At 39.7% G+C, this 12325-nt stretch overlaps 1 protein-coding gene across 7 annotated transcripts in view; it reads right to left on the bottom strand.

The window, feature by feature from the left end:
- The window catches only part of LOC127454372 (threonine--tRNA ligase 2, cytoplasmic-like), a 69423-nt gene that overhangs the window by 33682 nt on the left and 23416 nt on the right, over positions 1-12325 (bottom strand). For 2 of the 7 annotated variants that reach the window (XM_051721526.1, XM_051721524.1), the window contains exons 5-10: positions 12129-12255; positions 11867-12042; positions 11046-11319; positions 10496-10792; positions 7933-8136; positions 2783-6669 (exon numbers count right to left, since the gene is read on the bottom strand). In XM_051721526.1, coding sequence (XP_051577486.1) covers positions 4694-6669; positions 7933-8136; positions 10496-10792; positions 11046-11319; positions 11867-12042; positions 12129-12255 — 3054 coding nt within the window. In that variant the 3' untranslated portion in view covers positions 2783-4693. Of the gene's footprint in view, positions 1-902; positions 1214-2782; positions 6670-7932; positions 8137-10495; positions 10793-11045; positions 11320-11866; positions 12043-12128; positions 12256-12325 lie in introns of those variants that run through there. The other 5 variants (XR_007899517.1, XM_051721527.1, XM_051721529.1 and 2 more) reach the window with 5 other exon arrangements.

Genomic DNA, 12325 nt, shown 5'->3' on the forward strand with positions numbered 1-12325 from the left:
TACGCAAGTGTAATAGTGTTGTACTGCTGGTGAAATTAAATTACATTATACAGATTGCTTACATGAAAACAACAACAACAACAACAAAAACCCACTAATAATAATTGACATGATACAGAAAATAAGATTATACTGCATTAATAAACATGTGCCTGAAAGAAAGGATTAAAAGAAGGTAATAGAAGTGAATTATCTCAGTCTCGGTATACAAAGAGACATTACATAATTTTAATGTAATACAGTGGGGTCCAAAATTCTGAGACCCCCAGTGAAAAAAACTTCTATATTGCACTTTTCTAGTTTAATAAAAATGCTGTCATTATGAATAATATCGTCAGCATAACGATTTGAGTGAAAAATGTTTTAAAATAATTAAAAAAAAATTTTTTTCAAGAGTATTCTAAAGAGCGTCTTGCGAGTTTAAACAGGAGAGCAGTTAACATTTACTGTCACAAATTAACTTAAAGTTATTTATTTTGTTTTAATTTTCCCCAAAACCAAAATGTATTTCCGTGTTTCAATTATTATTTAAATAACGAATTATTATTATAAGTAATAGAGTTATAGAGCACACACACAAAAAAGCATAAAACACTAGAGCAGAGCTAAAAAGATTCAAAAAGATTATAAAAGAAAATAAATAAATAATAAATGATTATTTAACCTTAAATTAATCCCATAAATAATGAAGATAAAAAAATAAATAAAAAAAAAATAAAAAATAAAATAAAAAATAAAAATCACAGGTACATATATATATATGTAATAACTCAAAATTCTGCAAGTTATTAAAGAGGCTGTGTCCAATACAACTATCATTGTTTACATTATACATTTGACTATTTTATACATAATTACACAATATTTTTCTAACATCCAATTCTAGGTAAGATTGCACAAACCGGTCTCGTTTCTAACATGACATGTCAGATATGTACTTTCAATGTCAGAGCATCACTGAACTGCATTCCGTTTACACAACACAAGACTCCTGCACGTACATCATCGCAGACCTTGCTGTAGCATCTGCTGCTCCGGACCGCTGCTCTCACTGTCGCCTGACAGGCGGACCATCTCAAGAACAAAGACACGACCATTTCACACTTTAAAAATCAAAGCTACCAGTCCATAGTTTCTCTCTAAATATCCAAAGTTGCCCTCACTCAGCGGGCCGCCATTTTTCCGGAACTAATACATCGTCACTGGGAAAAAAAAAACCGATTGGCCGAAACAGATCGAGGGAGGACGGTCTCAACCAATGAGAAGCAAAGCCAGTCGTGCGTCATGAGCATCTAATCCGTGTATGTACTGACAGCTACAAGCACTGGATTTCCCCATGCCTATAAACACACATTAAATGTGTAAGACAGAGCTTTTACGGAGCCGTGAAAAAAACAACAGTGAAGGTTTGTAAACGGAACATCTCTTTCCAACCAAAGTACGTGAATGCATAGGCAATATATAAGGGGAAAAACAATTTCCAGTGAAATTCATCTACTCTAACACTTCTGCCTACATTAGCCTGCTATGCTATGTTTGTATGGAAAATATCTCTCTTACGTTACTTATAAGGACGATACATACATCCAAACAACACCTTATACATCTCTATGGGACCGTAGAGTCAGTGATGCTGACTGAAATCTGAGCATATGCACAATATACACATAATGTGTAATCTGATGGAGTCTGTAAGGGAATTATACAGCAAAATTACGAAAAACTAAAGCATTTAAATGATCATTAAACTAATTATCAATGACTAAATCTGTACAGCGAATATGCAAACTTTAACAGAGGTGTTACCAAATCGAAAATGTCCTTTTAGAGATCACAATTGGAATCCTAAAAAAAAACCCTTCACATTAAAAAGTTTTTAAATGGAACAAATTTCAGTTGAGTAAAAGGAACTGGCCAATATCAGGGGAGCATATCTATGTTCTCAGGGTCCCAAGTTCCCCATTTCAGTATTCTGTTAACACACATTAACCCTCCTATTGTGTTCGGGTCAAATTTGACCCGTTTCAAGTTAAAATATTTCATCAATATTATCCATATAATATACATTTCATACATATTAACCCTAACCCTTTAAATCTGGGGAACATAGGAATGACCCCAAAATCAGACAGTCCATTTCTATTACATTATAGTGGTTCAGATAATTAGAGCTATAGTTTCATGTAACCAAATATGGCAATCTCATGTTGGTGTGTCTGTAATAAATGTGGGCACAAGTGAAATACTGAAGTTCAGGGTGGGATTTATACTCGGTATCAACTGAAAATTGTGTTAAGGTAGTGTTTTCTACTTGCATTACCAAACTATGAGATGGAAATCTAAGCCAAATTAGACAAGTTTGCAAAATTTGGTATCGGCTCAATGCAATCAACTTGCCCTTGTCCACAAATCAAAATACACAAAACAGTGTTGATTACACAATAAAATGGTATCGCACACAATAACTATTATATTCAATGTTGTCAGAATGTAAGGGGTGGGGATCACTGACGTTATATCTTATATTGAGACGTTTAGCTTGAGATATGTGTGGATTCCTTGACACATTTTTTAAATGAGTAAAAATCCACTATAACAAGCACAACATATATGTAATTCCAGTCATGGTTTGCAAACCATTGTTAGTCAATAATATGTGGTTTATAATTAAAGTGGTAGAAATATAAATGCAAAACAAAAAGTAGAACTTGTGCTTACTACTTTAAACTGGCTGTTCTTTCAGATCTCTTTATATGTAGCTTCCCATTAATAATCAATATCACTACTGTTTGACTATAAAACTCTAGTCTGCAGTTACCAATAGAACAAACTCTGTATTTACTAAAGGTCAAGAGGTTAAAATCATGAGTTGAGTCAAGGATTACTTTCTAAATCATAATGGCATCTCTGTTTTGTGAGTTTAAAGGTTGTTGTAGAACCTAAAAAGAACAGTCTGTCATTCTATTTCAGCATAATGTCCTTAAGGGTTTTGCCATTGTTTTCTGATAATACTATATTAGTTTAACTAATCCACCCAGACAGCAATCTCTTCCTTTGGCGAGATGACAGAGTGACATTTTGACAGCAGGATTTAGCAATTAATATGTGGTGCATTGACAATGTAATAAGTTGTTCATTTGAACATAACACATTAGGTATATGTGTGCAAGCTACCTTTACAAACATAGTAAAATACGTGTGTAGGTTCTCTGATAGCCTCTTTGTGAGGAACCCTCTGAAGTGAATGCAAATGTTGTACAAAAGACGACACCATACCACGCTCCACAAATATTCAACATTTCTGCACTTCATGGAAAGAGCAAACATATTTTCTAGTACTTTCTTACACAAAGCATGAGTACTACAACAATGTACAGGTTATATTATTCACATTAAGATTGTGAAATAAGATTTTAACAAGCAGCGTATGTATTTTGTTAAGAAAGGAAGTACTATTTGCTTTAGTTTGCAAACATTCCAAAAGTGTGACATCACAATCTGAAAGTGCAACTCACAAATTCACACATTTCAAACATTTGTACACGATAAAGGTTTAAACTTGTCATATTAAATCCAAGAGACAGCGTACTGACTCCTTATCTGAATATATCAAATACAGGGGAAAAAATGTAATTAATGAAACCAAAATGAATTTTCCCTCAAATTCCGGTCGATGCTAATGTTCAGAGCTAAGTATGTTAGCGCACATTGGACCTCATCAAGTTATAAGACTTAGAAGAGAACAGAATTGTTGTTAAAGATATTTAGGAACATTTGTTCTTGAATAAAGTATGACATCATCTGTAAATAAAGTCTCCTTCCTTTCATTTACGTTTCTCGGCACAATGCTTTTATTAATCAGAATACATGTGAGAACTCTGAAACTCAAGAAAAGAAAAGAGAACACGCAAGAGAACTCTTGAAACGCACTCGGCAACTACTGAGCAGCTATGTCTTCACCATTTGGTTAGCTTGCACTGTACGCAGTTTGAGCCGAAATCTTCACATCTTGGTGAAAGTTGACAAAGGGGCTGTATTTTAGTTTTATACAGCCACAAGCCACCATGGTTGCCCAACATTTAGTCTATGACTATAATGTTAATAATTTAATCACTCATAAATGAAGAAAAGTTGAAATCCACTGGTTCTTGCTCACAATGAGAAAGTAACAAAGGTTAACAGATGAAAAACAGTAATCTGTAAACTGTCAACAACAGAAACAAGTGTTTTACATTGGAAATGAAAGAAAAGCAAGTGCTATAGGGTGGGAAAGTGAAGAAACAGTTACTGGAAGGAAAGAAATAGTCAATATATCTATTTACAAGTAATCAGAGGAAAGTTATTTGACCATACACACCCATACATCCAACACACCACAATCATTTTCTCAAATTACACCACGTAGAACTGAACAGGATAACCACCTTATGATATCCTTCATATTCCACAGTTGTTTCAGGAACTCCACATTCTCCTCCTCCTAGTTAATCTCTAGGTTATTTGAAACCTTCTCTTTGTCTAAGAAGAAAAATGCAGTAACATGTGGCTGCTCTTGGGCAGGGTGTGTGTTGGTGCATGTGTATTTACATGCAGTTTAAGTCTCACGCTGCAATTTGCAGGTGATGCTAGCTTTTACTACACTGCCTGTTCTATATCAGGTTGTGTAAAGCATGTTCAGCACTCATTAAAGATGCTAATAACGAGGGGGCAAGAACGGCCTTTTGGGTGGGTTAAAAGAGCCACCGCTAAAACTGGCAGCAGGGCGCTTTGCCCCAGCCAGGAGGTGCTCACGGTTAAGAGAGGGTGGTGATAGGGGCAGGGACCCTCTGGTGAACTGAGGGGAATGGAGCGATTGATGCTTGTTTGATAAGTGGGGGAGGGACTGAGGAGATGAAGGGCGACGGGCTCTCTGATTTGGGTTGTTAATGGGTGGGCGGTTGGGGATAGACAGGAAAGGACAGGGTTCTCCTAAGGGAGATGGAGAAGGTGTGGATGGGGTGGCGGGTGATGGTGATGGTGGGGTGGGGCTGGGTCCCTCTCTAACTCTGCCCAAAAGTGGTGGGGGCATTCCAGGGGTGCCAGGACGATGAAAAGGTGGGGCATGGAGAAGGGTGAACTGCTCTTTCAACGTGCCTGCGCGAGGGGGTTCTCCCAGCAAGGAAGGGAGTTGGGGTTTACTGCCTCTTTGAGAGGCGCTACCACCATTTACAAGCCCAAGCCCTACTCCGTCTGGACGGAGATTGGCAGGTGGGTAAGGTAGGATACGGTCTATGGGTACAAGGATGCCACCAACCATAACGGTGGAAGTTGGGGAAAGAGGGAAGTCTCGGGGAGGTGGCGGGGCTTGAGGCATGGGTGGAAGTGGTGGTGGGACAGGAGGAAGGGAAGGGGGGGTGAAGAATGGAGGGGGAGGATGGTGCTGAGGAATGGCATGAGAAGGTCGGGTGGGGTTCTCGTTAGCGTAGGGTGGAGGTGGGTACTGCAATAGGGGTGGAAGATGAGCAGGAACAGGAGGAGAAGGAAGAGGAGGGGCCAGTCCCAACTCCTCAGAATCATCAGGGCCATGGCTGACAGGAAGAGGTGTAGATGGGGCTTCCATAAACTCCTCCTCTTCATACCAGGCCCCACCCACTCTAGAACCGGCACTGCTCCCTCTCCTCAAGCCTCTTCCAATCACACGGATGCTTTCCACTGTCTGGATGCGATTGCCGTAATCAAGGGTTTCGATTGGTGCTCCCTCATTGCAGGCCGAAGAAACAAGAGTCTCAATGCGATGGTAGTGCTCTCCGTTGTCAGCAGAAGCAGTCCTCTCATTGTCCTTCATCACATCTTCACCAATTGGTTTGCGGGAGGCTGCACTCTTCCCACCTGGTCCTTCCATCTTGGCTTTTACGGTCTGATTTTGCGACGTAGAAGCTAATGGAACGTTCAAACCCACTACTTTTCTCTTAAGCCCTTCTTCCTCTTTGGTTTTGGTCATTGCCTTTACTGATTTAGTAGCTTTTGGGCTGAAGACAGCCAGTCTTGAGGATTGTGGTGTGCGGTAATCCCTGTCTTTCCGTTCGTTCTCTCCAAGAACCTCATGTGGAGTGATCACGGCATCCCAAAGTTCACTGTGGTAGGCCGTAGGTGAAAGGTTAGGACCTCCAGGCGAACCTGTGCTATGGGGGTCATTGACGACCTGAGGTGTGTCCATGATTTCATCTTGGGTGGGCGTGCTACCGCTCTCATCTCGGACAGGTGTACTGTCCAGGTTGTCTTCTCTGACGAGGGGGGGGCTATTGCTGTCCATGTCATCCAGACCAAATCCGAGAGCACTGAAACCAGGATTGCCCTGAAGGAAACTGTTGATCTTTGACTCCAAGCTAGGCAGTGCTGCATTAGAGGCTCCTGCCTCTTTCTCGCTCTCCTTCTCTCGATCTTCCCTTTCTCGGTCTCTCTCTTTTTCTATCTCCTTCACCTTCTCCCTATCTCTCCCTTTCTCTCGATCGGATTCTTGCTTCAAATTGTTAGCTGTGGGCTTCTGGGTCTTGGGGGTTGTTGGGGTAGTTGCAGAAGAGGTTACTGCTGGGGCAACAGCTGTAGAGGAAGAAGTTGCTGATGAAGAGGAAACGGTGTCTGGGGTGTTAACAGAGCCTGAACGAGCTGAGGAAAGGATAGAAGACAATCCTGCAAGAAAGATTTAGTAGAAAATTGAAAAAAATGTGTTAGAAAAAGCAATAGCATTTTGACTTTTGGTAACACCATGCACTTTCTAAGAATAAGGTACAAATTGGTGACAAAAATCTTATGTTTTTAGGAGAAAGAACTATAAGATAAAAGTATTATCTAACATTGACACAGCATGAAACGTAGCTAAAAATCTGCCCCTCCCTCACAATTAAAATCACACAATGCCATTATTTAAAAAAAAAAATCTTGAACTGCTATTAAATTCATTTTGGTAAAATATATATTTTTTAATTATCGTTACTGCATGATTTTCCACAAAAAAAGTCACAAAGTGTAGTGTTAACTGCATTCATTAAGCTCAACCATTCAACTTTGTTACCAAAGTTATTGTAAGAAAATGATCAAGCAATTATTTTGTGGACATGCTGTGTCGTATGACATACTGTGTGGTGGCGTTAATGTGTGGGTGACAAGAGTCTGAATCTGACACATTTTGCCTTTTAAGGGTGTGTTCACACTTGTAGTTCGGTTCTCTTGGTCCGAACCAAAAAAGAAAATGATACATTTAGTCCTGGTTCGCTTAGCGTTCACACTGGCATTTTTAACACCGAACCTAATGATACAACACAAAAGGCATCAGGAAAAAGTCACAACCTGATTGGACAGCTTTTATGACGTAGATTTTGCGACGGAACTTTCCGAACATCCAAAACAATGCTGGCTGCTGGACTAAATGCGCTCGTTATATTTATATATCTGTATATGGTGGTATTTTTACCAGCTGAGAACAAACGAAGAGCTAATAAAATGTGTAAAGGAGTCAAAAATGCGCCAGGAATTCCTCCGTTGCACACACAAACGAAGATATGCTGCAAGGACGGCTGACAGCGGTTCCGACTCCTGTACCGAACTGTAATGGGCAACATAGCTCCTATGATGAGAAGAACCAGGTATGTTTGAGGTCAGTATTAAAGGCAAATTACTTCTGTTTTTGGTCCGTTTAGACGTCTTTGGTCCATGTTGCGTTCATATATCAATCGAACCGCACCAGAGTTCGTTTGGAAGCAGACAGAGACCCACTATTCAGGCGGTCTCAGTCCACTTGTTTGGTGCGCACCAAGGTTCGGATGGCAGCGTTCACACTTTTTCAAATGATCCGCACTAACACAGCAATCACACAAGAGTTCGTTTTAATCGGACCAAACCTGCCAAGTGTGAACACACCCTAAATCAACAGTGTACCAGTAATATGTGTCCTACCCTGCAGGTTAGGGGTGTGAGTCTGTGTTTTAGTGAGAACATTCAGGATGCTCCCAGGGGAGATATCCACTTTAGATAGGATGCTGGCCAGAGAACTGGATGAGGCAATGCTGCCAGGGGTTGAAGGTGGGGCTTTGGAAGATGAGACGTGGCTAGATGGTGTAGTGGGTGTGCCAGGGGAAGGACGGGACACAGGACTGACACCTGGGTGAGAAAGAAGGTAAGAGACACTTTCACTTTCATGGCATAGACTACAATAAGCAAGGTAAAAGAGTGCCATCAGTGACTGCCCACTTTCACAGCGACCTTGGTTCTGAAGTACACTATGGTTCGATAGTTTGTGGACACCTGAACACCAACATTCACAGGGTTCCTACAGCTTAAGGCAAGTTAGATTTAAGAATTTTTAAATGCCACTCGGAATGAAATTTAAGACCAACTTTACAATAACCAAAATTGAAGAAAAAAAACAACATCAATTACTTAGGGTTAGGGACAGTTAGATGATCTACTTCAAATGTAACACTTTCTAGAGTGGAACACATGGAAAACAATAACATAAAACAACATAATCATGAATCATCAGTAAAAAGGCACAGTTGGCTGAGAACTATAATTCTTGTAATCGTTATGTGCTTTAATGGCGGTATGCATTTAATGCATATTCAAAATACACAACTGAAAAGCCAATAATAATGTGTCACTTAAATCTGAACTGGGAACTGGGAAATACCTGGCGTCTGTTGGCGGGTTGACTTGTCAGTTTTGTGTTTCTCACTCTGCATGTGGGATTCCACTGCCTTGATTCCCATCGTGCCGAGTTTGAAACACTTCCTGCACAAAATACACCATGCCTCGTATACATTCCCTGGTACTGGTTTCAGCCATGCCGCAAAATCATGGTCGAATAGCCAATTTTCATTGAATTTGCACTTTCCCATGTCGTCGCTAGCTAGCAGGCAGTGCATCTGCTCTGAGCATCCTGGCCGCAAACAAAATATGAGTGTTGTTGGTTCCGCTATCCTGATCTGCATGACGTTAATGCGAGAGGCATTCGGTAATTTATTTAAAAAAAAAAAGATGTTACCAATTATTTTGAGATTTTAAATTGCAATGTCAGAAAAAACTATTCATAAAATCCTACATCCCATGTCTTGGCATTTTTAAGACTTTTGCAAGATTGATTTAAGACATTTTAATACCAATTAAGATGTATGAATTCATTGCCTTTTAAGACTTTTTAAGGATCCCTGCATTCATATGTGCTTGTCAAAACCACAGGGATAAATCCCACTCTTTGCTGCTATAACATCTTCCACTCTTCTGAAAAGGCTTTCCACTTAATTTTGGAATATAGCTGCCATGGATTTACTTCCATTCAGACAAAAAAGCATCAGTGAGGTCAGACACTGATGTTGGCTGATGGACCCAAACTCGCAGTTAGCGTCCAATTTATCCCAAAGGTGTTCAGTGGGGTTCGGGTCTGGGCTTTGGTAGGCCAGTTCTTCCACACCAGACAGTACATTTTTCTTTATGGACCTCACTTTGTGCACTGGGACACTGTCATGCTGAAACAGAAAAGTGCTCCCCTCAAACTGTTACCAAAATGTAAGAAACACACAATTCTTTAGAATGCAACTGTATACTGATTGTCTGAAGATTTGTCTTGACTGAAATTAATGGAATAGAAAAAAATGTTAAAGGAACATTCCGGGTTCAATACAAGGTAAGCTCTATTGACAGCATTTATAGCATAATGTTGATTACCACAAAAATTAATTTTTACTTCAGTTCAAATTAATTTTGAAAATCTGGGTTACAGTGAGGCACTGACAACAGAAGTGAACAGGGCCTATTTTTGAGTGCTTAAAGGCAGAAATGTAAAGCTTATAATTTTGTAAAAGCACATATATTAATTATTCTGTTTAAACATGTATTATGAGGGTTTATTATATCTTATGAGGGTTTTTTTTTTTTTGTGGGGGTAATCAACATCATGCCACACAAATGCTGACAATTGGGCTTAACTAGTTTTGAACCTGAAATATTCCTTTAATTAAAAGGGGGTGTCCACAAACTCTTGGCCATTTAGTGTATTTTTCCTCATTCATTTTCTCAAAAAAAAAAAAAAAAAAAAAAAAAAAAACCTCAAAAAGTGTTCTAAGCCTTATCCCAAATTAACAAGTTCTGAGATGTCAGAAAAAAAGTAAAAAAAAAAAAAAAAAAAAAGACAAAAGATACAAGACTGTGTATTTAAATTCTTTTCAAAAACGATGGTACAGTATAAAGCTTCTGATTTACAGTCATTGGTTACAAGTATAAAAACTTTACTTTTGCTTATTACTAAATATTTAGTTGTCAGAGTGTAGGGAGATCAACTCATGAGACTGGGCAGCTGCTATATTATATATATATATACACACACACACACACACACACACACACACACACACACACACACAAAAAGATGTATCTATACAAAAATAATGGGATTTTATCTTCCAGAAACCTATTGTTGCATTTTGTAAAAAAAGTTTTCCTAAGCAGTGCACAAATAACTCACCTGTGGTCTTCATTGCATTGGAGAGAGAACTGAGAATGGAGCTGATCTTGCCCAAATCCACATTAGCCAGGTTTACCTGCAGGGGGGAGGGGCTGACGACCAGGGCAGGTCCAGGTGTGTTAATGATGGGTGTGGTGTTAGCAGGTGGTATCTGATTGGTTGCCGACCCAGATACTGTCTTTGTGGGAGTTGCTAAAGTCTGGAATAGTTTCGAAACAGAGATCTGGGAGCTTTTTGTAGCTGCAGCATTTGATGTCTTGGACACAGACGGAAGGGATGACTTCTCTTTCCTCTCGTCTATTAGAGGACAAAAAGTATTTAATGAAAACAATACATTTGTACAATATATAATACATGTTAATATTGGTGTTACTTTGTTACTGGATACAAAAAGGAGTTTACAAATACAGTCCTAACACACGCATTCTTAGGGGCACTTTTGACAACTCGAAATCCTGTAAAATAAAACTACTACTTTCTGTTAAAACATTAAGCACATCATTAACTCTCTCTGCTTGGTATAGTATCAACACATATCCATCTCTCTCACCAGTATCTGCAATGTTTGCTGCTGCATCCTCTTCCTCAGACATGTCCATGTCCTCAATATCTCTATTGTCTCTCTGCAGCTCCAACCCTCCTTCCCCGGTACTCACGCCGCTCCTGGAGCCCATGGCATGGAAGGGTGACTCTGAGCCGGTGGGGGATGGGGCGTCCTCAGAGGGGGATGGGACTGAAGAATCATCCAGCCTGGGCAGTGTGGCCTTAAGAGCGTCCAGTTTACGCTTCAGGCTGCTGACACGGTTGGCGAAAGCCTTATAAGCCTATGGGGCACAGTGTGAGGTAAGAGAAAGTTGTAATATATGAGGGTGTGTGTTGATTGATTAGTGGTAGATCAATAGGCCAATATTTGTAATTCTGACATTGACATCAGCCAATAAGCACTCCTGCTTGGCCGATTAACAGAAGTCGGAACTTCAGAGAGCACATTTTCTATTTACAAATATCTGTGAGTAATTAGTGGTGCCAAGCACTTACGCAAAGTTTTACCGACTCCAAGAAAAAATTAAATTAGCACTGTTTTCTTTCCTGTCTTGACAAATTTTCTGCTGAAGCAGGAAGTTGGGGTGGGACATATCTTAAGGGCCAATATAGCATTATATAGCAGTTTAAGTCACAGCCATGACCAGTTTTTGGCACTACGCTAGTATACAGACATCGAAACAGAGCAAATATAACAGAAATGGACTAAAAGCCAGAAAGTTTGATTTCATGGGGTGTCTAAACTTTGGAGTGTAACTAACAGTTTGAAAACTCATGTTCAATAATTGTTGAGGAATATAACTGTTCAAGGCTACAGAGCTGACTCACATTGACTACAATTTTGACCTCTTTGTATTGCATCTCGTAAAAGATGTCTGCGTTTCCCAGCACCTCCAGCAGTGGGGGCCCTGCCTTCATCTGGCCCTCCAGAAATGTCACAAACTCCTGCAGTTTTGTACTTCCCTCTTCAAAGTCCTTGGAGAACTTATTTCCTCCTGCTTTATCTGTGAATGTAAGAGAAAGAGAGAGAGAGTGTATTCGCACCTCCTCTTCAGGCAGCTGAAAACGGCTGTTGGAAATATTTCATTACCTTTCAATCTCTTGAGGGCTTCAGTGCTGCAAACATCCACTCTTAGTGCGGCTAACTGTTTCTCTCTCAAATCACTCTCCTCCAAAGAGCGCTTATACGACAACAGTCGCTCCATAAAATCATGTGGCTTGTAGAGAAAAAAATACATTAATCATCAAGGAGCATCAAAACATTAAAGCACATCAAAACAGTATATG

This window comes from Myxocyprinus asiaticus, chromosome 16, assembly GCF_019703515.2.
Source record: "Myxocyprinus asiaticus isolate MX2 ecotype Aquarium Trade chromosome 16, UBuf_Myxa_2, whole genome shotgun sequence".
Lineage (NCBI taxonomy): Eukaryota > Metazoa > Chordata > Actinopteri > Cypriniformes > Catostomidae > Myxocyprinus > Myxocyprinus asiaticus.